General features: G+C 44.6%; 3 protein-coding genes across 3 annotated transcripts in view; 2 read left to right on the top strand and 1 right to left on the bottom strand.

Moving 5' to 3' along the window:
- The window catches only part of kcnh6a (potassium voltage-gated channel, subfamily H (eag-related), member 6a), a 34,833-nt gene extending 21,907 nt beyond the window's left edge, over positions 1 to 12,926 (top strand). Inside the window, exons 7-16 of the mRNA XM_030793928.1 lie at positions 4,647 to 5,081; positions 5,675 to 6,092; positions 6,712 to 6,911; positions 7,119 to 7,371; positions 7,574 to 7,767; positions 8,173 to 8,275; positions 8,631 to 8,918; positions 9,126 to 9,306; positions 10,968 to 11,187; positions 12,639 to 12,926. Coding sequence (XP_030649788.1) covers positions 4,647 to 5,081; positions 5,675 to 6,092; positions 6,712 to 6,911; positions 7,119 to 7,371; positions 7,574 to 7,767; positions 8,173 to 8,275; positions 8,631 to 8,918; positions 9,126 to 9,306; positions 10,968 to 11,187; positions 12,639 to 12,926 — 2,580 coding nt within the window. The remainder of the gene's footprint in view (positions 1 to 4,646; positions 5,082 to 5,674; positions 6,093 to 6,711; positions 6,912 to 7,118; positions 7,372 to 7,573; positions 7,768 to 8,172; positions 8,276 to 8,630; positions 8,919 to 9,125; positions 9,307 to 10,967; positions 11,188 to 12,638) is intronic.
- Positions 12,927 to 16,259: 3,333 nt separating this feature from the next.
- On the bottom strand, positions 16,260 to 20,762 carry dcaf7 (ddb1 and cul4 associated factor 7). The gene is made up of 7 exons (XM_030794074.1): positions 20,464 to 20,762; positions 19,463 to 19,621; positions 19,121 to 19,232; positions 18,861 to 18,979; positions 18,225 to 18,434; positions 17,650 to 17,767; positions 16,260 to 17,324 (listed from the first exon to the last, which is right to left on the bottom strand). The coding sequence occupies exons 1-7, from the start codon at positions 20,599 to 20,601 to the stop codon at positions 17,152 to 17,154; spliced, it is 1,029 nt and encodes a 342-aa protein (XP_030649934.1). The 5' UTR covers positions 20,602 to 20,762; the 3' UTR covers positions 16,260 to 17,151.
- A 905-nt stretch (positions 20,763 to 21,667) lies between these two features.
- Positions 21,668 to 26,647, top strand: part of ccdc47 (coiled-coil domain containing 47) — a 7,182-nt gene continuing 2,202 nt past the window's right edge. The window contains exons 1-11 of the mRNA XM_030794065.1: positions 21,668 to 21,781; positions 23,180 to 23,469; positions 23,627 to 23,716; positions 24,039 to 24,213; positions 24,548 to 24,669; positions 25,150 to 25,215; positions 25,335 to 25,436; positions 25,562 to 25,672; positions 25,898 to 25,983; positions 26,098 to 26,156; positions 26,427 to 26,536. Of these exons, the coding sequence (XP_030649925.1) occupies positions 23,188 to 23,469; positions 23,627 to 23,716; positions 24,039 to 24,213; positions 24,548 to 24,669; positions 25,150 to 25,215; positions 25,335 to 25,436; positions 25,562 to 25,672; positions 25,898 to 25,983; positions 26,098 to 26,156; positions 26,427 to 26,536 (1,203 nt within the window). The 5' untranslated portion in view covers positions 21,668 to 21,781; positions 23,180 to 23,187. The remainder of the gene's footprint in view (positions 21,782 to 23,179; positions 23,470 to 23,626; positions 23,717 to 24,038; positions 24,214 to 24,547; positions 24,670 to 25,149; positions 25,216 to 25,334; positions 25,437 to 25,561; positions 25,673 to 25,897; positions 25,984 to 26,097; positions 26,157 to 26,426; positions 26,537 to 26,647) is intronic.

The following is a 26,647-nucleotide window of genomic DNA, read 5'->3' as shown; positions in this document are numbered from 1 at the left end:
TGTGATGTCATAGAGGAGACTGAATCCAAATAGAAGGTCATAAAGTACAGCAATGTTGTAGACGAACTTCTGTAGCTTACTTATGGCCTTTAACCTAAGATGAAAGAAAAGGTTGATCCACTGAACATAAGTCAACATCATTTTTTTATTTTTCAGTGACAGTACTTCTAGTACTTCTACTTCTAGTATTTCTCACACCATTATGATGCAGATCTCATTACCTTATGTGAAGAGTCAAAAGCCCTCGCAAACATTCTGATATTATGAAATTACAGACGTATTGCCACGGTGTAATGGAGCAATTGTTGTTGCTTACAGTGTCAGGGAATGGTTCCAGAGAGATGTTCTTAGTCACAACTTGACAAGAAACAAAAACCTGACAGAGAAAAAAAAAAAAAAAACCTTACCCCAGTCGTTTCTATCATAGGGCACCTGGAAAGTGTCGTGAGGTAAAACCAGTTTTCCACACAAACTTCAGCTGGACACCCTTCATGCTGACCTCACATTACAGGCAGTGGGGTGACCTACGTCGCTATGGTAACAGAGGCCTGCACAGTGCCTTGCTGTCGGTTATGCAAAGTAATATGCAAAGTCTTTTTTTTTTTCTTTTCGTTTAGCTGGTCAGATGGGAGTCGCCCTACCAGTGGAAGAGAAATTTTCCATTAATAAGAATCCCACTTCTGCTTTACAGGAGGTCACTGTATGACAGCTGCTGCAAACTCACTAGTGACTGCACCAATTGCACCAAAAAACAGGACCTCACTGGCAACCCATGACTGTGCTAATTACGGAGAAAGAGAGCAGACACACACACACACACACACAAAACGATTGCCCTTTTCAGTTGAACTAATGAAAATGTTCCCGAAAACACACCCTTTTTTATTCGATTTTTGAGCAAATTGAGTGCTCTTACACTCCTCTGCCTTTATGGGAGAGTGAGAGAGAGAGGGACAGATAGAGTCTGATGGATGTTGGGTGGGGGTGGGGGGTGTATGTGTCTGTATATAAGGATTGCAAACTGAGCAAGCACTTTCAGGAGAATTCCCATTTAACATGAGTTTGGAATTGTGTCAGGTACCCTTTCACCTTGGACGTTTGCTTTGTCTGTTCTCTACCCCAGTGTGGCTCTAACTCTTACCCCACCAGACAGGACTGAATCTCCATCTTAAGCGCCCTTGTCTTTACCTACCTTACTCTCTCTCTCTCTCTCTCTCTCTCTCTCTGTCTGTCCCTCTCTCCCTGTTTCTTTCTGTCTGTCCATCTGTCTTTTTCTTCCTTGCTCTCTCTTTCTCTCTCTCTCTCTCTCTCTCTCTCTCTGTCCCTCTCTCCCTGTTTCTTTCTGTCTGTCCATCTGTCTTATTCTTCCTTGCTCTCTCTCTCTCTCTCTCTCTCTCTCTCTCTCTCTCTCTCTCTCTTTGTACCCTGCTGTCTCTGCGGGGGTTTTATCTTTGGGTGTGCGCGCGTATGTGTAGAGGGGATGGATGGGGAGCGGAGATGTCTTTTTCGGGGGAGGGAGGGAGGCGTGCTGGCCTCCCTGAGGACCCGTTTGTGCTGTTGCGGTCAGGAGCATGCCGAGTTGGAGACCCTGGATATGGAGGCTCTCATCGTTGTTCCGGTCAGTATGGACTCAACCCGACTGGTCCACGCTTTTTGAGAATTCCGACGTGGTCTTGTTAGGCTTCAAGTGCTGATACACTAAATTACAGTCAACATATTTAGAAATATGGATGATTTACTGTGGTTGGAACACCGTATCTTATATTACCTAGACCACTGTGTGCTTAGAGTGGCATCAGAAAGGCCGTCTTTGTGGTGCCCTTTTAAACGTGTGTTATGTTTTCATATGCTGATCAAAATCTGGGCTGTCCGGTATCTTGTGCTAGATTGTATGTAAAGGTGTTTAGTTGCATGAAATGTTTTCCAGATGCAGTCTTCAGGAGTGAGGCACCAAGAGGTTATTCCAGACCAACTGGCCCAGTTAGCAAGAGTATCAGTGGTGCGTTGCCACAGGGTCTGATGGGTTCCTTAGACTAGCGCTCGGGAACATGTTCAGTGGTGGAGTGATGTCCCGTATATTAACTTATCAACCACTCCAATGGAGTCAGGCTTGGTTTTTCAGGTCCTTGCCAGCTGCATTGCTGAATGAGGAATCAGGATTCAGGAAACCTGCTGTAGGGAACAAAGTGTGTCACGGAAAACACAGCTCACGGAATTCTAACCAGCAGAAAATGCTCCTCACAAGCACAACACTGATAATCTGCTAATACTGTCAACACTAGGACTGTTCAATCTACAGCACTATCTGTGTATATAAAATTAGCACTAAAGTCATAGATTTAAACAAGGCTTTTTGTTTTGTTTTTCAGCCTCCAAAAGCTACTAAAATGCTGTTTTTCAACTTGATTATATGGAATAATAAAAGCGACCCAGCTGTTATTTTTTGGTAATGGTATTAGAATTATCATAATGGTGGTATGAATACCATAGCTGCTGTGAGTGTTTCGGGCTGTTTTGATGGTGTTTGTATTCACAGAGGACCCTTTAGCGAGTACAGTTCTTGACATTTGCCCAAATGAATAGCCATCTTGGTATAAACATGTGGTTTCCATGGACACCAATGGTCTACATGGCCGTCCTTTGGCAACCACAATCGTTATTAGCTATTAGAGAATGTCCGTAACCTTTACCGTGTTCTGTTTTGTTCGGTGGGGGGTCTGGATGGCGGTGGAGTTTACTTTCTGCTGTCATGGTTTTTCATCACTCTCAGAGTGTCTCTAGTTTTAATACCCTGCAAATCCCAACTATGGTTGTGCTTTTGAGAGTGCAAATTAAGTCAGGCTCCCGTTAAACAACAAGCAAGCATAAGCTTTAATGGACAAATTTATACACAGACTTTGGATGGCACTAGTGGTGATGCTTGGTTCATATGCACAGAGAGTTTCATATGAAGATACTTTACATATACGAGATGCTTACGTGAGATCTCAGACCATCTCTCTCGCTGTCTCTCTCTGTAGCCCCCCCCACCCCCCCCACCCCCCTGGCCTACAAATTGCCTGTGATTGATTTGTGACGTGCCAGGGTCAGATAATGGAAAGTTGGTTTGAGGATTTGTTGTTGGTGGAGTTGTCACTGATGTGACCTTCTCGGACAGGGCTGTCTAACGCTTTGACCCAGCTGGGGAAAAAAAAAAAAAACTGAGTTACACAAGCTTACACAGACACACCAGGTAAAGAGTGAAATGTAATATCAGCTCATTCTACAAATGACAGTTATTTCTCCTGTAGGCTCTTGTGACATTAACTCGGCAGGAAGAACACGGTATTGCTCTAAAACTGTCTCTCAAGAACATGAATGACTGTTCTTGAACTGGCTTTTCCAGTTTCTCAGACTGTACTTCATGTAAAGATCTCAGTGGTGTAAAAAGACGTGTGGTCAGAGGTGTGTTTTGTAGGTGTATTTCCTCATCGTTTATTGGCCGTATAGATTCTCTTAGATAAGGGTTACAACACAATATAATTATCTCTTCAATAACACAGAAACTCAATGTTGGAGGACTGCTTGATTTCTGAAGTCTGAAATGTTGTTTGACTTTTCTCTCCTGATTGTATACAAAATTTTAAGTGCTCTAACCTGACAATGAATAGAAATGCTGGATGGGTAGGCCTCTATGGTAAATGCACTAGATGGGTGGATGACTACAGTAAATGTACTTAATAGGTAGACGTCTGCTCGTTTGCCATTCACGTGTTACTATAAAACGGAAAGCAGAAGCTTCAGTGTCATGTTTTTGTGCAAAGCCTGACCTTTTGAGTTGAGTGTCACTACCAGCTCAGGCCGTATCAGCAGTATCAACTGACCCGGTCTGTGAAATTCGGCTGTTCCCACTTTCCCTTTTCAGTGATCAAAGCGTGTGTCTAGTCACGTCATGGTCACTTTTATTTGAAAAGGAAAATGTCTGAAAGAGCAACAGGGTGTGTTCAGGTCCTACGGGAGTTAGTTGAAAGGAATGCTTTTTGTGTTTTGAAATCGAAGAGAATGTTTGCCAGGGAATTGGAGGTGGGGGGGGTGGGGGGGGGGGGGGGGGGGGGGCGTGATAAGACTGTGCCCAGTAATACGAGTTTGTCATTTTAGAGTATGATCAGTTAAGATGTTCTCATGTTTTTGTTGTTGCTGCCTGTCCTTGTGTGTCAAAGGTGAAGTGGCTACTCTGTGTGCACTATGACTCTCCCCTGTGAATAATGTTTTGACTCGTGGACTTCACTCTTACCCCATGCTGTATCTTACCAATTCGCTTCAACTGCCAATTTTTCCTCTGCGGTCGTGACTCGCCATTGACTCGCTTCGATTTTTTTTCTGGCAAAGATTCGGACTTATCCTGAATGCTGCTTTGACACCCCCATTCACTCATCCCCAGACTACACTGACCCAGACTTTGCCTCAGTAATCTATGATTTATGTCTGTTCACTTACTCACTTACCTGACTCACTTATTCTCTTTGACTCATGCGCAGACCTAGGGTTCTCAAACACTCACACATTCCCTCCAGTTCACACACTGAAATGTATTGTCATTCACGGACTCCTTAAGGGTCTCTCCCCTGACCAAGGCTCTAACTCGCTCGCTCTTCTCCGACGCTCAGGTGCTGTCTCTTGGGGCGGACGTGTTGCCCGAATACAAGCTGCAGGCTCCACGTATCCACAAGTGGACTATCCTGCACTACAGCCCTTTCAAAGCCGTGTGGGATTGGATCATCTTGCTCCTGGTGCTCTACACGGCCGTCTTTACGCCGTACTCTGCCGCTTTTCTCCTCTACGAGCCCGAGGACCAAAGGCGACGGACCTGCGGCTACGCCTGCAACCCGCTCAACGTGGTGGACCTGGTGGTGGACGTCATGTTCATCGTGGACATCCTCATCAACTTCCGCACCACCTACGTCAACCACAACGACGAGGTCGTGAGCCACCCCGCCCGAATCGCGCAGCACTACTTCAAGGGCTGGTTCCTCATCGACATTGTGGCTGCCATTCCGTTCGACCTGCTCATCTTTCGCTCTGGTTCAGAGGTAGAGAGTGAGGTAGGTAAGGAGGTTACGGAGAGAGAAAAGCGAAGTTGTTGGGGTTTTTTTTAAAGAATGGCAAAGTTGGAGTCAACGAAAGATGCTGGTATGAATTTTTGTGTGGATAAGTGTATTTGCCTCTTGATTTCCACATAGTCCCACCTGTTCAATGGGTTTCCAGTGTTTTTGTTAACTCTCTGTTAGTTGAAATTGATCCAGACTAGACAGTATGTGGTGATTGTGTTTTTCACGTGGTCACACAGTGATGTGAGACATGAGTAATAATGGTCTTCTGATCAAACGGTTCCATTGATGTCGACTGTATTGTGTACGTCTGTTTTTCAAATGTCATATTGACCTGTGTATATTTCTCTATTGATGTTACATACAGCTGATATGAAGGTCAAACTGGGGTCGTTTTAGCACAGAGGTCGCAGTCAGTTCAGCAGGGGATAATAGGAAAGTGAGAGAGGAAAAAAAAGAGAAAAAGAAAAGATGTTGAGTGGGACATAAAGTTTCTTTCGTAGATTTTTATAACATGGCATAATAATCATAGGGCAATGTCTCCCTTCGTTTCTGTCAGTCAAATCTGAAATCCTTCTCCCTTCTAGCCTCAAACCACCACCCTGATTGGCCTACTGAAAACAGCCCGATTGCTGCGATTGGTGCGGGTGGCCCGTAAACTGGACAGGTACTCGGAGTATGGTGCGGCCGTGCTCTTTCTCCTCATGTGCACGTTCGCTCTCATCGCCCATTGGCTGGCCTGCATCTGGTACGCCATTGGCAACGTGGAACGCACGGGCTCGGTGCGCGTGGGCGGCTTGAAGATCGGCTGGTTGGACAACCTGGCCGACCAGATCGGCAAACAGTATAACGACAGTGACTCCACCTCTGGCCCCTCCATCAAGGACAAGTACGTGACGGCGCTCTACTTCACTTTCAGCAGCTTGACCAGCGTGGGTTTCGGAAACGTGTCTCCCAACACCAACCCAGAGAAGATCTTCTCCATTTGTGTCATGCTTATTGGCTGTGAGTCTCACTTCCTCTCTGGTTTCACTTTAAACCCAGACTAAACCCTCTGCTATAAATGTAAATCTAAACTCTGACTTTACCTCCAGACATCTAAACAATGACTCCAGCTTTTCATTCTAGCACTGAGATGGCCTTTTTCCATTTCTGTGTGATTCATTTGTTATGTATCATCCTTTTTGGTCTTTGTTTTGCACCTTTAACCTAACCATAAACCTTAGCTTGCCTCAAACCTTAATCGTTAGCCTCTGCTCTCAAACGTAATTCTAATTTGTCACTCTAACCCCAAGAGAATCTTTGGAGTGAGTCTGAAAACCTGATGTAGGCTTCAGTGTAAACCCCAAACCCAGATTTCGGAATTATCCCTACATTGAAACTCTGGGCTCTTAACATCCAAGCACTGAATCTAATCCTAGTTCTACCCTGTGCCATTAATTCCTATGCTCAACCCAAACCCAGATTTAATCCCAGATTTGTTCCTAAACGATGTAGTTCCACCTTGCCTTTGTCATCATTACCTTGCAACGTTTTGTCCGGCATCTAATCTTTAACCCATCTTGACTTGGAATCTACAGCTTAACCATGGGGATAAACATTCAATTTGTGTCTGTGTCCATAGCTCTCATGTATGCCAGCATCTTCGGTAACGTGTCGGCCATAATCCAGCGGCTGTATTCTGGCACAGCTCGCTATCACACTCAGATGCTGCGAGTCAAAGAGTTCATCCGCTTCCATCAGATCCCCGGAGGCCTGAGACAGAGACTGGAGGAGTACTTCCAACACGCCTGGTCTTACACCAATGGCATCGACATGAACGCTGTGAGTGACACAAACACACACACACACACAAACATACACATACACACACACGCACACACACACACACACACACACAGACACTCTATTTTTTTTCATCACAGTAACGATTACATAAGTGACTCAGAAACACACATTTTTAAGTCACTTACAGTCACCTATCATACAGGTGTATCTCATTTCCGACAGCCCCACCCTCTCTCTCGACAGGTGTTGAAGGGTTTTCCTGAGTGTCTGCAGGCGGATATCTGTCTCCATCTGAACCGCAGCCTGCTGCAGAACTGTAAGGCGTTTCGAGGGGCCAGTAAAGGCTGCCTGCGAGCTCTGGCCATGCGCTTTAAGACAACCCACGCTCCGCCTGGCGACACGCTAGTCCACTGCGGTGACGTGCTGTCCGCCCTCTATTTCATCTCCCGTGGTTCCATCGAGATCCTGAGAGATGAAGTGGTGGTAGCCATTCTAGGTGAGGATGGAGATAGACATAACCCTCACTGTTTGTTTGTTTGTTTGTTGAGTTGGTTGGTTGGTTTCTTTGCAGTGTTTTTTTGCTTGCAGTGGTAAAGCTTTTGGAGTTTAGGTTTTCTTCATCATTCATCTTCCTCTCTCACTCCTTGTCTCTCTGTCCTTGTCTGTCTCTGTTTTTGTGTCTTTTGCTCTGTCTGTAGGGAAGAACGACATCTTTGGCGAGCCCATCAATTTGTATGCCAGGCCAGGGAAATCCAATTCAGATGTGAGGGCGCTGACCTACTGTGACCTGCATAAGATCCAGAGAGATGACCTGCTGGAGGTCTTAGACATGTACCCAGACTTCTCTGACAGCTTCTGGAGTAACCTGGAGATTACCTTCAACCTGAGAGATGTGAGGAGGTCACACACTCACATGTATATATATTCACACACACACATACATACATACCTACATATGTATATGTTAACACTTATACAGTAACATTGTGCTACTTGTATACGCACTCACTAACTCCTTCACTCACTCACTCACTCACTCACCCCCTCACTCATTCACTCACTAACACACACCCTCACTATTTTGCTCGTTCACGCATTGGTCCACTCACTCACTCACTCGCTCATTCACTCACTCACTCACTCACTCACTCAATCACTCAATCATTCGCTCACCTTCCCATATGTGGTCTATTTATTGGTATTTGGTGTGTTATAAAAGCAGTGGATATGTATGTGTATGTGTGTTTGTGTGTGTGTGTGTGGGTAGTGTTGTGTTACTGAAGCTTGTGTGTATCAGGCAGACAGAATTATGCAGCCAACCCCCAGTGAGGATTCGGACTGCGGCTACCACCGCCGACTCAGGCGCCGGAAGAACTCTCTCCACCGGCGAAACCGACCTGGTAAACAACTTTGAGTGCTTACGTTTGTGTTTTCGGACCAATGCTCGCTACATAACTCTTACTCTAAATGACTGCAGTGCGAGACAAAAAAAAAAAAAGGCAAATTCGATGACCTGCGCCTCTGTTTATGTTTGAATTTGTTTACCAAAGTTGTGAAAAGTTGCCAGTGCACTAAACCTGTATTTGAATGTTTCTCAACACTCACAGATTCAGTCCAAACTGCTTACCAGTAAAACAGAAATAACTCGTATGTCAGATGAAACATTTCTCTCGCATATGCATCACACTGTGCTTTCATTAAGGCAGTAGATAATACAATATCTGTGTCTCCTTTTTCTCATTCTGTTCTGCTCAGATGGCATGGATCGAGAAGACACTTATCCAGACCAGTCCTGCGCTCAGCTGGGTAACCACAGGGGAGCTGTGCCACGCTCTCACTGGGACGAGCTTTGCAGCAGTGCCAGTGCCGCCTCCCTCTCCAGCGAGGAAGAGGTGAAACCTCTGGGACCCGGCAGGGGAGAGATGTACACGCCGGGGGCGGAGATGCGAGACTATCCCCCCACCGTGGTCAGCCTCCTGCCCCCAAACAGCACTTCAGCAGGAATGGGGACAGCGCTTGACCGAGGGGCACAGCTTTACACAGGTTAGAGAGAGAGAGAGAGAGAGAGAGAGAGAGAAAAAGAGAGAGAAAATATATGTTTGTGTATCTCTCTCTTTTCGCAGACCATGTGTTTACATTCTGAGTTAATGAATGTTGGTCACCTATCTCTCTCCCTCTCTCTCTCTCTCTCTTTCCCTCTGTGTCTCTCTGTCTCTGTCTCTCTCTCTCTCTCTCTCTCTCTGTCTGTAGCAGCTCCTCTGAATGTGTCGGGTTTATATGGGTACTGGCCGGACCGCAGGGCCAGTCAGTACTCAGAGAGCCAGCGCCGGTCCTCTTCAGCGCGGGGCTGTTTCCACTCGAACCCGTGCTCAGAGGAGCGACCCAGTGAACTACAGGCTCGCCTGGAGCTCCTGCAGTCCCAGCTCAACAGGTCAGACAGAGCGTAAACACAAACTACAACAACACAATTACAACACAAACCGCCTGCAGCCGTTACACAGTTCACTGACAGGGAGAATCTGAATGTGAATTTGAATGTGAATTTGAATGTGAATTTGAATGTAGATGCGCAATAAGGAAGAGGTGAAAAGAGAGGGAGGGACAGCATGTGGACAAAGGAAGCGAGGGAGAGAGCAGACTAGATCATCATGGATCACTGTGTCGTCATCTCAGGAAGGAATGAACAGAACAGGTGAAGGGAGAGAGCAGACTAGATCATTATGGATCACTGTGTCGTCATCTCAGGAAGGAATGGACAGAACAGGTGAAGGGAGAGAGGAGACTAGATCATCATGGATCACTGTGTCGTCATCTCAGGAGGGAATGGACAGAACGGGTGAAGGGAGAGAGCAGACTAGATCATTATGGATCACTGTGTCGTCATCTCAGGAAGGAATGGACAGAACAGGTGAAGGGAGAGAGGAGACTAGATCATCATGGATCACTGTGTCGTCATCTCAGGAAGGAATGAACAGAACGGGTGAAGGGAGAGAGCAGACTAGATCATCATGGATCACTGTGTCGTCATCCCAGGAGGGAATGGACAGAACAGGTGAAGGGAGAGAGGAGACTAGATCATTATGGATCACTGTGTCGTCATCTCAGGAGGGAATGGACAGAACAGGTGAAGGGAGAGAGCAGACTAGATCATTATGGATCACTGTGTCGTCATCTCAGGAAGGAATGAACAGAACAGGTGAAGGGAGAGAGGAGACTAGATCATCATGGATCACTGTGTCGTCATCTCAGGAAGGAATGAACAGAACAGGTGAAGGGAGAGAGGAGACTAGATCATTATGGATCACTGTGTCGTCATCTCAGGAGGGAATGAACAGAACGGGTGAAGGGAGAGAGGAGACTAGATCATCATGGATCACTGTGTCGTCATCTCAGGAGGGAATGGACAGAACGGGTGAAGGGAGAGAGGAGACTAGATCATCATGGATCACTGTGTCGTCATCTCAGGAAGGAATGAACAGAACGGGTGAAGGGAGAGAGCAGACTAGATCATCATGGATCACTGTGTCGTCATCTCAGGAAGGAATGGACAGAACAGGTGAAGGGAGAGAGGAGACTAGATCATTATGGATCACTGTGTCGTCATCCCAGGGAATGAACAGAACAGGTGAAGGGAGAGAGGAGACTAGATCATTATGGATCACTGTGTCGTCATCCCAATGGACCGAACAGGTGAAGGGAGAGAGAAGCGCTGAGAGATAGAGATCAGATCACTCACGTAGAAGGAGAGGAGGAAGCACAGATCAGAAAAGGTGAGACCATTATAGACCATTATGTGACTGAGAAAAATAAGGACAAAATAAAAAGGAAGTGAGAGAGTTTAGTGAAAGGTGAAGTGGTAGGTATGAATGACAAGTCCCCACAGAAAAACAAGAGCCAACTCAGCATAATACACTTCTAATGTAGTTCTCTCTCTCTGTCTCTCTCTCTCTCTCTCTCTCTGTCTCTCTCTCTCTGTCTGTCTGTCTCTCTCTCCTTCTCTCTCTCTGTCTTTCTCTCTCTCTCTCTCTCTGTCTCTCTCTCTCTCTCTGTCTCTCTCTCTCTCTGTCTCTCTCTCTCTCTCTCTGTCTGTAGACTGGAGACGAGGATGACGGCCGACATAAACGTTATTCTGCAGTTGCTCCAGAGGCAGATAGCTCCCGTCCCCCCCGCCTACAGCGCCGTGTCCCCCGAGCCCCCGGGACACCCCCTTCCGTCTTCCACCCTGTACGGGACAGGCACCCGAGTCCTCCACAGCGCCTCATCCATGCCCCCACCCGTCCAGGTCACAGACAGCCTCAAGGTGGGTATGACAGTGAGTGCCGCAGGGTGTGGACCACGGTTATGAATTACACACACGTGCTTCTAGTTTGGATGCAGATGTCAGCTACAGGTTTGTGCAGGGTTTTCTTATTTTCAGATACAGGTTTGAACTACGGGTGTTAGCCACAGGCATGCACAGATGGAAATGCTTTACGTGTGCACATATGTGAACTTCACCTGTGAGCAGTGACTATACTTAAGTGTGTATGAGCAGCAAAACAAGTTACAAGGATGCTATTTTTGATAGGAATGCTATGATGCGTCGCTGGTAGGAACTGATATAACCTGTTAACATTGTGTATGTAATTTTCATGCTCGTTAGAACGTAGAGTAACTAGCCTGTGGATTTACGACGAGTTGCAAACTGAAAAATTAAAATTTATTATAGTAGAGATGTTGCCATCTCCCTGGTGCTACCTCACTCTCACGTGTGGTTCAGTCGCTGCTGAATGTTCTAGTTATGCTCAGATGCAAAAGAGAAACGAGGTGACACAGTTAGATATTTTCTGTGTTGCTCAGTAGTGAAACGCCAGAGTTCCTGGTTTTTAAGAGCAAATTACTAATACATGCCTCCAGAATGTATCAGTTTTACTGACACCCCTACAACGAAGTCAAATTCATCTCGACATCTGCACAACCATCACCACACACACACAACCAGATCCGCTTCCTCACAACCATCACTATACCTCAACAACCAGCTCCACACTTTCACAACCATCACTATACCTCAACAACCAGATCCACACACACAACCATCACTATACCTCAACAACCAGATCCACACACACACACAACCATCACTATACCTCAACAACCAGATCCACACACACACACAACCATCACTATACCTCAACAACCAGATTCACACACACACACACACACACACAACCATCACTATACCTCAACAACCAGATCCACACACACACACACAACCATCACTATACCTCAACAACCAGATCCACACACACACACAACCATCACTATACCTCAACAACCAGATCCACACACACACACAACCATCACTATACCTCAACAACCAGATCCACACACACACACAACCATCACTATACCTCAACAACCAGATCCACACACACACACACACACAACCATCACTATACCTCAACAACCAGATCCACACACACACACACAACCATCACTATACCTCAACAACCAGATCCACATGCTCATGACCAATGCAAAATTAGTCATTTTCGTTTGGGGATTTTTGTGAGCTAATATATTACTAAACAATATATTGGGTTTCACATGTTTGAACTGGGCTTCTAGAAGTTTCAGCAACCTGAGTAGTGCCCAAAATCCCCAAAAAGCTTCAACATCGCTTACTTCCTTTTTTGCTGTTTATTCAGACCCTGGGATTATTTCACGGTGAGCTTTCGGACAGGACCGACCTAATGTCCTCTTTCATCCTCTCTCCTGTAGAGTCCAGACTCAGACAACTTGACACAGAAGTCCCCTGACTCCCTCTCCAGTGGCATCCATTTGACCGTCACCTCAGATGACACCATGTACCTGTCCCCCGAGACCGAGCTCGGTCCAGCGGCCCCCCCAGGCCAGAGCCTGGCCCCTGAGGCCTCGGGACTGTTGTGCGGCAGCCTGCGATTCCCCTCCCTCCCAGACAACCTGGAGAGCTCCAGCGCCTCCCAGGGGCAGGCCGAGATACAGCGACACACTTCTGACCCAGTTCTGCCAGGCACCCAGAGCCAATAAACAAAACAAACAAACAAACAAACAAATATAAAACTTTGCACCTTTCCCTCTAGGGGGCAACTGTGCTGCCACCCCCCCACCCCCCTCCCCCCGTGCCCGGACACGGTCACCCGGAAGTCACCTGGGGAAAAGACAAATCACTGAGAGACAAATCATTTTCCCGTCCACACTCTTCCTCTTGTTCTTCTGTTCTTCTCTCCCATTGTCCAGGTCTGTAACTCCAATGTTTTAAAAGCCAGAATCTGACACTGATGTTTATCAGTGTCTCTAGTTGGGTACTGAGGTTCAAAATAGTTATGGAAACCAAAAACAAAGAAACACACACATAACAATCATTCAAAGGGTTATGCAACGGAGCCAGTGAACAAAATCATATGCCAAGTTTACTGAAGTGGTTTCAGGAATCATGCTCAGAACAGGAATGTTCTTGTTCCTTGGTCAATCCAAGTATCCCTCTGAAAATTTGCTTTGGCTAAATTGGGTTGTTTTCGTGTGCCTGTGTGTTTTTCAATCCTGTCTTGACTGAACATGCTGTACGCCGATATTTATTACGTTTTTGACTGTTTTGATGAAGGCTACAAAATATGGCCTGCTTGGTTAAACTTGACATAATGTTAAACGATGTAACTGATGCCTTTTTTTCTCATGTTCAGCTCTGTCACTGAAAAGACTGGTTTTAGTCCCTGTTGTGTTCTCACTTTAAATTCTCTCTGTCAGTGGAGAGCTGATGAATACCACATGCATATAGCATTAGCTGACATTGGCATCTTTACAGGAACAGCGGTTGTAATTAGTTCAAAATCCGAACGTCAAACCGTAACCTCATCTACTGCCATTAATTCCTCCAGTTGAAGAAGCTATGTAATAACAGAAACCATTGTAGCCAGTGGAATACATCAAATGCTGTACCTGTAGAGTTGTTTTAAGGTAAGAGAAGAGCACTGAGAAAAAATAAATAGAAGTGATTAACCTTTCCGCTAGTGGCACAGAATGTAGCATTTCTGGAGACTTTTTTAGTGGATACAAACAGCACTGAGATTGACTAATGCCCTCACTCTGTGGATGTACCGACAGACAGCGCATGGAGATCCACAGTAGCCTTTGATAACTACTCGCTTGAGGAATTTCACGGAGGCATAGTTCATCCTTGCGTTTCGAAGTGTCATTACACGAACGACTTCAAAAGACGGAAAAAAAAAAAAGACAGCAAAGTTGTTTGATGTGTACAGGCCACATTTTCACGTTCCAGATGTGGAAATTTCCCGTATGAGTGAAAATGAATGTTCTTTGTTTGAATGGAGAAGAAATGCAGAAAAACAGTCAGAAGTGGAGATTTCTGAGTAGTCTGTTTTTTTTCGTGTACATGTTTGAGCTGTAGTGGTAAGACCCAGCTAAGTGAAGGCGGTGAAACCTATTGCTGTGTAAAGAGTGTTTGTCAGTTTGTTTCATTTGATTGTGACAGAGGAGAGAGCAGATGGTAATTATGTAAGAGAACTGCCACGCTGTATCAAAGTGGCAGTTTCAAACACTTGTCTTGTTTGTGTGTGTGTGTGTGTGTGTGTGTAGGGGTGGGAATGCATCAGACATGATTTTGTATGCTCAGAGAATGTAGAGTTTCACAAATTGTACTGTTTCACCTTGTTTTTGTTGTTGTTGTTTGTTTGTTTGTTTTTTTAACCTATTCGCAGAACAAAGATGTATGTGGTCACTCACTGTTTTCCAAGTGGGTGGATACCCATGTTTTCAGGGGCTTGCCTGATTGGTCTGAGCTCAATAGTGGCTGTCAATCATTTGGATTGGATGACATCACCTCATAACATTCAATTTTGATTTTGTCATTTCCTGAGGTGTCCAGGCAGGTGAATGTACATGACTGAGCTGTTTAAAACTTTATTGAATTGTAAAATTTTGTTGAATTTTTTTTTTCCAAAAAAAAAAAAGCACAAATGTATTATTGTTTTATTTTTTAGATTAAAGACTATTTATAACACCTAGAGCAGAAACTGCAAGTACCATGAGTGTCTGACTGTGTTATTTATTCACTTGCTCCATTAATGGCTTGGGCACAGGTTTTTCTCAATTCTAGCTTTCTGTCCAAAATCACCAACCTCCACTTACATTTATCTTCTATCTCCGAGCACACTAGCAGACTTAATGATTTATAGGAATACTGTAACATGATACCCTCAAACAAACCTTTCTGTATTGTTCGTTTTTATGTAAATAATACGTTTAATTAGCAGCCAGGCAGTGAGGAAATGAGTGTTACCATGGTTTCAGACACAGATGAATCGTGTTATGAAGTGGTAACTGAGAAGAGTTTCTGAACGTTCTGTACGTGGCCTTTGAACTGAACCCTTGATGCAATCTTTCTGCCAAGACTTTGTCTGCACGCTTTAACAAAAATGCAACACAGAAGAACCTTCAAGGGACAAAGACCTGTGCTGTCAATGCAGAAGTTAATGGCCAACTCTATAGAGGTTCGCGTAAAGATGAGACCCTTGTGAAGGAAACGGCTGGAGTTTATTAATAGAAAAACAAACGTATGATTTACACAATGAGAACTTTACATGGTGATGACTCGTTACAGACGCACACAAGACCATCCGTGGAATCATTTGCATTTTGAAAACAATTCTGTCCGGGACCAGTCGTGAAATATGTGCGAGACACCGCAGGGCCTTGGTCAGGATGTAGTTCCAACCTTCACAAAGCTATGGAACAACTCACAAAGCCTTTGAATAATGTCTCGGAGAGAATTCAAATGTCTTTTTTTAACTTACCAAATATCTGAGGTACATCAGGTACATCTTGACCGCAGCCCTGTGATGTCATCAACTGCACTGTGTGGGCATGGTTTTAAAAGGACACCCCCCCACCCACCCAAAACAAAAACGGGTAGTATATTGACACAATACACACAAACAGGGCAAACTGTCTCTGTGGTAAGACCAAATTTATAGTTATACAAAATCCTTACGAAAAAAAAAAAAAGCCTTTTAAACCAACATTTGCCCTCTTGATATCATGTTCATTATATTTTATATATGTATGTACATTTTTTTTCCTTTGAGCACAAACATGCTAAAAGACCTATACAGAGTATGAAAAGAAAGAAGAGGATGACAGAAAAAAAAAGAACAATTGAAAAAGTCTCTCCTCTTCAAAGAAAGACAAGTCAGTCATCTTCATTTCACACAAGACACACTTTATGTCTCCAAGTCTCTTCCACTAGGACACACGCACACACACACACAAATATATATATATATATATAACCAAAAAAAAAAGAGAAAATGTGATAACAGCATCAGCTTCCATGGTTACAGGGATCTAGTTTAGGTCCTAATTCAATCCAGGGTCTAGTGTTGAGATTATATGATTTGAAACCCTTGGATGTCAGATCATTTGCAAAGTAGTCGGTCTCGTCCTAGAATTCCAAACTGAGCTACCGAAAAGGGTTTCGGTCCAACCCGAACAATACGTTTAGGGAGCCGTGTTTCTTGTATTATTGGCTGTTAACCTGCAATCGTTACGGATAACAGCCTACATAATATCATGTGCCGAGAGAATGATCAAAAAAAAAAAAAAACTCTCTCCCTGTATGGAGTCAAAAACAGGAGAGTGCAAAGGGAGCGAGGGTGTTTTACATTATAACCATTTAAGGATATTTGTCACGTTGATTTTTCATGCTGAGCTGTTTTCAGAGATGAAAATCAATTCTGATGTAAATCCTAGGAATGTTTACCGCAGTAACACCAAATTTCGCCAAGTTCCCTTTTGGGGTAGAGAGTGGGGCTGAAAGGATATCTGACTTTCCCAAAATATTTCAATGACCTCATAATACTGGATAATTATCAGGCTGATTAGTCTCCAACGCTCCAAGACAGCACTGGAGAAGTCGTCTTATCCCAGAGCACTGAGTCCTGACCTGTCTTTAAAAAAAAATGCTATGACTCTAATACACACACACACAGAAATCCTTCCACTCTCAAACGCCAATGGATACACACACTCACACACATGCACACACACACACACACATTCCATCTTCCTTTAGAAATTCAGAAACTGTCTCCAAGTCCACTTCCTTTTGAAACTTTTCGAACTCCGACGTCTGAAAATAAAAGTCCTCGCCTCTTCTTCCTCCACGACCTGCCTCTCTCTCTCTCACACACAACACACACACTTGCACAGAAACTCAGGGGATCCGGGGGGGTTAGTGTTAGACCCGGAGGATCTCGAGGCAGTTGTTGTAGCAGATGGCGATCCAGTCGGGTTGGGTGGAGGCCCACTGTACGTTGTTGATCTCTCCCTCCGCCGTGTAGGCCAGGATGGGGTCCTCAATCGCCCGCGGCATCTGCTGTATGTCCCAGATCAAAGCCTGGTGATCGTCCGCTACAGTGGAAGTGAGAGAGACAGGGGACCAGGTAAAGAGGACCGTCCTGTGTCACCAAAATACTAATGTCTCTCTCTATATGTGTGTCTGTGTGTGTGTGTGTGTGTGTATAGGAAGGTATGCAAATTAGGACAAACACTAAGAATTATGCATGCATGTCAACTGTCCAGTTGGAAAGTGTGTGAAATGAATTGTGTGGGCTGAACAATGCAGCCTAATGAAAATCTGGAGGCTTTCTTACACGTTGAAGTGTGTGTGTGTGTATGTGCGCCTGTGTGTGTATGTATGTGTGTGTGCATGCCTCTGTTAGTGCTGGTTTCTTACCTGCAGTGCAGATGTGGCAAGAGGAGTGCGGTGCCCAGGCAATGCCGTTAACACATGCACGGTGATTATTCAGCCGTGCCACCGGCGTGCAGGGCACACGCACGTCCAGGATCACCACCTGAAAAAACACACGCGCGCGCACACACACACACACACACATAAATCATAAACAGGTCTACCACACTGACTATACCTGCACTTTAAATGACAGAAAACAGTGAAGAGGTAAAAAGTTGACACTGAAGCAGTAATAGCACCAGAGAGTGTGAGAATACTTGAAAGTGAGAAAGAGAGAGAGAGACAGAAAGGGAGAGAGAGAGAGAGAGAAAAGGAGGCAGAGTAAGAGGGACAGGAGAATGTTAAAGAAAGAAAGAAAGAAAGAAAGAAAGGGAAAGAAAATAATGAGAAGGAGAGCCAGAGACAGAGAGTCGGAGAAAGAGAAAGAGAGATGTGAAGACTCAACCTTAATACAAAAAGAGAACCCGCCATCGTTATTTGCTGTCTGTCAGGGATTAATTAAAAGAGAGAAAAGAAAGGTAGAAAAGACGGAAGGAAGGAGCGAGAGAATCCCAGACCTCCATGCCGTCCATAGCCATGGTGGCCAGGTAGTTGGGATCCTGTTTGTTCCAGCACAGACGGAGCAGCGGATGGTGCTGAGGATCCTCGTAGATGATGGTGCTGTGCTCCAGGTGACGGAGGTCAAACATCCGCACGGATCCGTCTGCCCCCACCGAAGCAAACATGTCCCGTCCTCCACCCGCGCGGCTGAACGCGATGTCGTAAACCTGCCCCGAAGACCGAGAAACGAGGTTTACGGTCGCATACGGTCTAAGTTTACCCCAAAAGCCACCTGGGCCCACTCGGGGGGAGTAAAACCACATTAACCTGAGCAGCGTATGAATGTGTGAGCATGTTTACTGGCCTACAAACAGAGACACTTACTGGGAAAGACTGAAATGGTTCACTGCCTGAGAGAAATTTGACTATACATAATGGCTCCACCTCCACCTTGTCTTAGTGGGTGTTGGAAGGAATCAGCCGGTACTTGGCTTCGCCTATATGACGATTTCACCACTGAAATGGTATCTTCTCTTTGAATAACTTTTAGGCAAAAGCAGAGTTTCGTCTAGCTTGCTTCTACTCGTCTGGTGCGTTTTCAGAGGACGCGGACATGGAGGGTTTTTTTTTTTTTGGGAAGAAACCAGTCTTACCTCTTTGTCGTGGGCGATTAGTTGGGTCTTGACGTGTCCTGATACCAGGTTGACTCGTCCCAGTACCTGCCCGGTCTCCAAGCCCCAGATTGTACATGTGGTGTCAATGCTTGATGTGCCTACAAAAGAAAAGGTCACAGTCAAAAAAAAAAAAAAAAATCGGAGTGCCAGTTCCCTCTCTCTCAGACACACACACACACACACGCAGACACACACACACACACACGCAGACACACACAGACACACACACAACCTCTTACCGAGCAGGTTAGGGTCCACCTCATTCCAATCAAAAGAGGTTAGAGGAGCACAGAAATCTGAGTTCTTATTGTTGTTAAGGAGACACTCTAGACGAGTCTCTGAATCATTCACCTGAGAGAGAGAGAGAGAGAGAGAGAGAGAGAGAGAGAGAGAGATTCTGCCTTAAATAACAATGGCATTTTCTCCTTTTGTATTGTTGTCTGTCATGGATGAATTATTTTGTATAAGTGTAAGCAGATAGTTTACATGGTGTTATGTCTGACAGTCAGTGTACTGTGGGGTGTGGGGGTGTGTGTGTGTGTGTGTGTGTGTGTGTGTGTGTGTGTGCGCGCTCTACATACCCTCCAGATGCGTAGATAATCTCCACTGGTGGCCAGAAGGTCTGGGTAGACTCCTTTGGTGTCAGGGATCCACATGATCTTAGTGGTTGGGTAGGGGTGATCGAAAGTGTTCCTGCAGACGAACTCTGAGCTCTCTTCCTCCAAACCCACCAACTGAACCTGCAACCACCACCAAACACATCCCAAGATATGAATAATAACGAGAGAGGACCACAGCTAGATTTAAGATACAAGTTCTGAACAATCTGAACAGTCTAACAGCAGAGAAAGTTAAGAGTACAGTATTCTTTCTGAGCAACCCTGATTTGGGACAACATGGTAACTAAATTCGTCAAACTTTTTTTTTTTCAATGAAACATTATACCCCTTACTATTGGAAAAAATCCATTCGTAATAAGCATGGAAACTGACAGAGAATGCAAAGAAAAATCGGACTTAGATATTAACGAAATTCAGTTAAATACTTCCTAAACAACTGACATCACACAGATAAAACATAAGTTTATATTTAAAATGCAACAAGGTGAAGAGACAACGTCGATTCAGATTGTTATGCGTGTTGGTCAATAAAGTAGAGATACTGCATTGGCGGAAATGCAGAGTGAATTACTAACAAACTGCATTAGCTTCGTCTTAATTAAGAATGAATGACTTCTCTAACTTCTGCAATTCAATTTGACACGGGGGGGAGGGGGGCAGTTTCTCCGGTTAAGACGACGAATGCATACGAGTAACTAACTCCACTATCTTATTACGGCGGTTTTCTTCAGTGTCTGGAAAAATTTGTAGTGGAAAAGCAACTGTGCTGTCATAAGCGGGTGCCGAGACCTACCAGGTGAGAGAGACAATCACGCGGCCATCGGCGCATATTTAAGGGTCGGGGCATGAGGTGTGCTGCCCTTGTCTGACTTAACTCCGCTACTCTGGTAGAGATCCACTCGGGTGATTTTCTTTTTTTCTTGCTATCGTAGTAAACAGGTATAAATAAACAAAATGTTTACCTTGTTGTTGTACTCCTCTACAAAGCTTCCCAGAGCCAGACGAAAGCGCTTGTCTGGTCGGACACTCCAATTCATTGCATAAACCGTCCATGGTGCCTCGTATTTGTAGATCTCTTTTCGTTTGCCGTGCAGTGACATTTCTGTTGATATTCTCAGTTGTACTGATCAGCACAAAACTGGTTGGAAAGTTGAGAGTTTAAAGAGTCTCTTGATGAATCTGAGTCAACTTCTCTTTTTGGAGGAAAAATCCAGTTTTCCAATCCTTTTTCAAAACAAAGACAGCGTCTGATCGGTTAGCATTTACGTGGCTAGCTAACTAGTTAACGGTGTGTTACAGCCACACAAAGACTTACACTTTGTCAGCAAACATATTACAAACAAAGACACTACCATCTAACCTTTAATGCATAAATGTTTTGACGAATAATCCGAGTTTATTTATTATTTCGCACGAATTGCTGAAACAACAACCCGAAGAATGGTTGCGACTTTCGGCCTTGGTTGTTCGGCTGTAGTCGGAAAATATGATCTCCTCCCCTTCTCACCAGTCAATTTATCTACATAATAAAAGCTCACGCTGGATAGATTACTGAAGGTTAAAATCGTAATTTGTGAGAATCTGTGCGATTTAAACACGGCAGATATCCCAAAATTATTTTTAGAAACTCTTTTGGTGTGGTTGAACACAAGCTCTGCAACTAGTGTTGGGTGAGCTGCTGCATGGTAGGAATGTCAAATGGAATATCTGTCCGTGCAAACATTCGTTCATTGCGGTTGTAGTAGATAAGTTTTCTATTTAAGGTTTTTTTTAACTGTCCATTCATTCCTGTTCACTGGAACTCGGTAGATTCCTCGGTTTTCTGCACAGCACTTTGAGTTTTGTTTTTTAAATACACGTAAGGATCAACCTAGCCATAAATAAACAAATAAATAAATACCATGCGACAGTGGGTATGATTTTTAATTCTTAAAGGACTGTGATCTGATCTGATATGACTGTGTTTAACATTCCGGTGTGTAGATGGGGAGGGCAATCTATCGTTTCAATTGTAAATGCGTCACAACAGAAATTCAACCAGGCATGTACTTATCGGTTTCGGTGTGTTAAAACCTGTGTGTGACAGAGGAACTTTTAATTTGACATCACGTCTTTATGTGTCTGCGTAGAGCCCGCAAAGTCTTCTGGGAATCCATTGAAAAGACAGCCAGTTCAGTATCCTCGGGAGCTAACCAGTAAAACAAATTGACGGGAGAGAGCGAAAATAATAAACAATATTGCCACTGGTTGTACCGTTTCAGTGGGACGGAAAATTTCAAGGTAACTGTATGAGATTTCGTTTTTAATTTGAATTGAATGTTCCCATTGTGATATATTTTAACGCAGATAATGCGATTTGGACTAACTCCATTTGCTAGGTCATATTAGTTAGCACTCCTGTAGGGTTTTGGGGGATGGTGTGAACTGGTTTACCACTCCGTCCGTTTAACTGTATTTTGTCACTACTTAATGGCTGAGTTGTTCTTTTTTTCATCCGGAGAGCTGTTCTCCTATCATAAAAAATTGTAAGCTTGTCACAGTACTGAAAAGAGAAAGAGACTTTTATTTTGAGACAACCTGCACGCTTTGCTAATGTCAGGCGACTAGCTAGCTAGTCAGCCTAATCCCGGTCAATCACGTTACCTTGGTAAATTACAAAGTTCTTAATGCCAGTAACGGTATCTGCCTCACTGGTTGATTTAGCATTTTTGAGTTTCTAAGTATTCGCTTACTTATGGGATTTCAGGAATTACCCCGCACGTCACTTATTAAGATTAGTCAAACTATTTTACAAAGTAGCTAAACCAGCTGGTCAAACTGCGGCTGTAATCTGACGGATGTAGCAACCACCGTGTGAGAAAAAAAGTAAATCATTGAAGAAAAAAAATCGGTTACAGGTTAAATGTTTTGTTTATACACGAGTCGAAGTGGGTAGTTCTACTCATTTTTAGGTCCCTGATTTACCGTCGCATGCGCATTGATCGTTGACCTCTAGTAAGGTGAACGCAAAGATTTAGGGGTGGAAATCGTTTATTCGCGTTCTCCAAATTCGATTTCTCCGTTCTCAGTTAACCGATTAGCAGTGTAAAACAGTAACTACAGTAACGTCGTGATTTGCAGATATGTAGAGGGCCGTAAATTCCTGCACACTATTTAAAGGTTAAGAGTCACACTGCACCTGTTCTTCAGACTCTCCAGCTCTATACAAATCTCAAGTGTCTGATTATAACTTTGTTTATTGGAGGTTTTGGGGATAAGTTAATCATTTAATTGCGGATATTTATTCATCAGTTATTGATAGAAAGGCTATGGTATATCTGCAAACTTCTGTGCTGTGCCCTCATGCACACTCAACAGTGTTTTTTGCACATTTGAAGCCTGACAAGGTACTCTGTGAATTAGCATGGTGTTGAACCTACAAGAGCAATAGCAGACAATACTGTGATAACTACAATTTACAATTTAGTCATTTGGCAAACGCTTTTTACCAAAGCGACTTACAATTGATGCATCAGTCGGATTTCTAATACCTTCAACAGAGATCATAACTGTATAAACTACTCTTACTTCATTCCCAGGAGGAACGTCGCCGAATATTTAATGAGCTCATAGCTGCGGTGACTTACTCAATGCTTTGTTTTTTTTTTCTGACTCCACCCCTGTTCCTTATTGCTTTAGCCTGAGCCATGAGGAGTGTTTTCCTACTGCTCCCTGCCCTGCTTGTGCTGTTGGCATTCCCTGGAGCCAGGGGGCGCTACAACGATGACTTTGACGATGGCGAGGACCTGGCGGAGTTTGACGACAACGACTTTGCCGAATTCGAAGACGTGAGCGAAGACGCCGTCGAGACTGAGACCGACCCGCCTCCCCGTGCGGCAGCCCCCTCCGCAACTGTCGAGGACGACGAAGACGAAGCCACGGTGGAGCTCGAGGACGGCCAGGATGAGTTTTATGACGGAGACACGCAGGTAAAAATTGGTAACTGAAACCAAAATGGATGGCTGTGGTATCCATTGCCTCTCTCCATCCACCAGAAGCTCATTAAGAAACGTGCCTGTCGTAAGCAGTCCTACAGTGTCCTGTCTGCTCTTGTTTCTCACAGTTTCACTCTCTCTCTTGGTACAGGATCAAGACAGTTTTAAGTATGACAATGAGGAATTTGAAGGCTACGAGAAAACCAACCCTACTTTTAAGGAAACTCTTATCCTCCGTGAAGTAAGTATACATAGATGGAGATCCAGAGACATAGGTTCTGTTATAACACACAATGTTTGCAGATATTGAGAGTTAAGGCCAATAATATCATTTTGGAGTTTTGCTAATCAGCAGGAAAAATGGTCTGCTATGGTAAACACACTTTAACCAAGATTTTTCCCTTTCTCTTAGTGGTTTTTTATTAAACTAGGCCACTTTCCAGAATCTTTTAGTTTTTTTTTTTTAGTTTTTTTTTAAGATTCATATTGTGATATGATTGCCACATAAATATGCCGGTCTGAGGCCTGTGTCTGAGTGTGTTTTCTGGTCTTGGTGCTTTCAGGTGCCTGCCCACCTGCAGAACAGTTGGGAGAGTTATTACATGGAGATCCTGATGGTTACGGGTCTGCTGGCCTACATCATGAACTACATCATAGGCAAGAACAAGAACAGCCGCCTGGCCCAGGCCTGGTTCAACTCCCACAGGGAACTGCTAGAGAGCAACTTCACTCTAGTCGGTCAGTGCTAAGACTTCTCCCTGTTTATGTCAGGTCTTTTGTTTTTTGTTTGTTTGTTTGTTAATTATTTGTTTGTTTCTGTCTCTCCTCCTTTTTACCGCACCCATAGCATTCTCTCACTCTTACTCTGTATCTTTTTTTTTAATCTTCTTGACGCTCTCTTTTCTCCCTTTAAAGCCACATTTAAACATTAAAATGCGACAACAGTGGGATTACTTAACCATGATCTGCTTGTGTGTGTGGACTGGCTGTGTGTTAGTCATGAAGGCTGTGATGTAGGACCGCGCCTGGTGCTCCCATAGTGTCGACTGATCCTGATGTGTGTGTTCCACAGGTGACGATGGCACCAGTAAAGAGGCGACCAGCACCGGGAAACTCAACCAAGAAAACGAGCACATTTACAACCTGTGGTGCTCAGGGCGGGTGTGCTGTGAAGGGATGCTCATTCAGCTTAAGGTGTGTGTGTGTGTGTGTGTGTGTGTGTGTGTGTCTGCCTGCCTGCCTGTCTGTCTGTCTCTGTGTGTGTGTGTGTGTGTGTCTGTGTGTGTGCCTGCCTGTCTGTCTGTGTGTGTGTGTGTGTGTGTGTCTGCCTGCCTGCCTGCCTGCCTGTCTGTCTCTCTGTGTGTGTGTGTGTGTGTGTGTGTGTGTGTGTCTGTGTGTGTGCCTGTCTGTCTGTCTCTGTGTGTGTGTGTGTGTGTGTGTGTGTGTGTCTGTGTGTGTGCCTGCCTGTCTGTCTGTGTGTGTGTGTGTGTGTGTCTGCCTGCCTGCCTGCCTGCCTGTCTGTCTCTCTGTGTGTGTGTGTGTGTGTGTCTGTGTGTGTGCCTGCCTGCCTGCCTGCCTGTCTGTCTGTGTGTGTGTGTCTGTCTGTCTGTTTGTGTGCCTGTCTGTATTTTTGTTGCTGAGTTTACTTTAACAAGGCTATGTCCTCTATTGTAGTTTCTGAAGAGACAGGACCTGCTCAATGTGCTGGCCAGGATGATGAGACCAGCTTGTGATCAAGTGGTAAGCGTTCAACACACACACACAAAATTAGTCGTACTTTTCCCCGGAAATGCTTTTTAAAACAACACCTACAGTCAAGACCCTGACTGATCCGGTGTGTTCCCTCTGCCCCCTTAAAGCAAATCAAAGTGACCCTGAACGATGAGGACATGGATACGTTTGTATTTGCTGTGGGTAACAAGAAGGCCATGGGGAGGCTACAGAAAGAGATGCAGGACCTGGTGAGTGCAGCGTGTGCCGTGGTGGTTTTTGGTTTTTTTTGTTTTTTTTTTCATCAGAGAGGAAAGCCTGGTATGTTAGCGTGCACACGCGTGTTGTGGTAACCGTGCGCGCCTCTCGTTTTCAGAGCGAGTTCTGCGGCGATAAGCCCAAGTCGGGGGCGAAGTACGGCCTCCCTGACTCTCTAGCCATCCTATCAGAGATGGGCGAGGTCACGGACGGAGTGATGGACAGCAAGGTGAGGGTGGTTGCACTGCTAAGCAGAACTACATTACCCAGAATGCCAAAGCATAGCATGTTCTTGCACGAATGCCGTTCAATTTGGCTACTCTGTATGTCGTGGAACTGCTGGAATTGAACTTAATGATCAAACGTTCCAGCAAGTTAATCATTATATTTATTCACTCCTTTTTCTGTAGGTGGTACTTTTGAATGACTATATTTTCATTTGCTCTCTCTTTAGATGGTACATTTTATCACCAACAACGCCGACAAGATTGAGTCCATCCATTTTTCGGACCAATTCTCTGGTCCAAAAGTTATGCAAGAGTAAGCTGACCCTCTTACCGCACTAAAGTGAACCCCCACCCATACTCCGCACCTTCTCTCAGGCTGCCTTGGTGAACGTTGTTGTGAAAGTTGTATGAATGTTTTCCCCCCTAGGGAGGGTCAGCCCCTGAAGTTGCCTGAGACCAAGAAAACGCTGCTGTTTACATTTAATGGTGAGAAATATATGTAACACAGAGGGATTTTTTTTTTTCATTTATATAGGACACATTTTACAGATTGTAACTTGGGAACCAGCTTTGCATTTCCGTTGACGTTTGCCTGTGTTTTGTTCTGTTTACTAACTTTGTTCTGTCAGTTGTTATGAAGACAGTGACGGTTTACATACATACGTCTGAGAATGTGCCATGATGAATGAAAAGGACTGAATAAGTAAATCAATGAATTTATGCTGAGAGAAATGATCGTGTGTCTCTGTGTGGCAGTGCCTGGGATGGGTAACACATCTCCCAAAGACATGGACTCTCTGCTTCCCCTTATGAACATGGTCATCTACAGCATCGACAAAGTCAAGAAGCTTCGCCTTAACAGAGAGGTGAGCACACACACACACACACACACACACACACACACATACATCCATCCTTCCATCCCCTTTCTCTCTCTCACTCACTCTCACTCCACTCACTCACTCTCTCACATGCGC

The sequence above is a fragment of the Chanos chanos genome, chromosome 16, assembly GCF_902362185.1.
Source record: "Chanos chanos chromosome 16, fChaCha1.1, whole genome shotgun sequence".
Lineage (NCBI taxonomy): Eukaryota > Metazoa > Chordata > Actinopteri > Gonorynchiformes > Chanidae > Chanos > Chanos chanos.
This window is presented reverse-complemented; position numbering and strand designations above follow the sequence as displayed.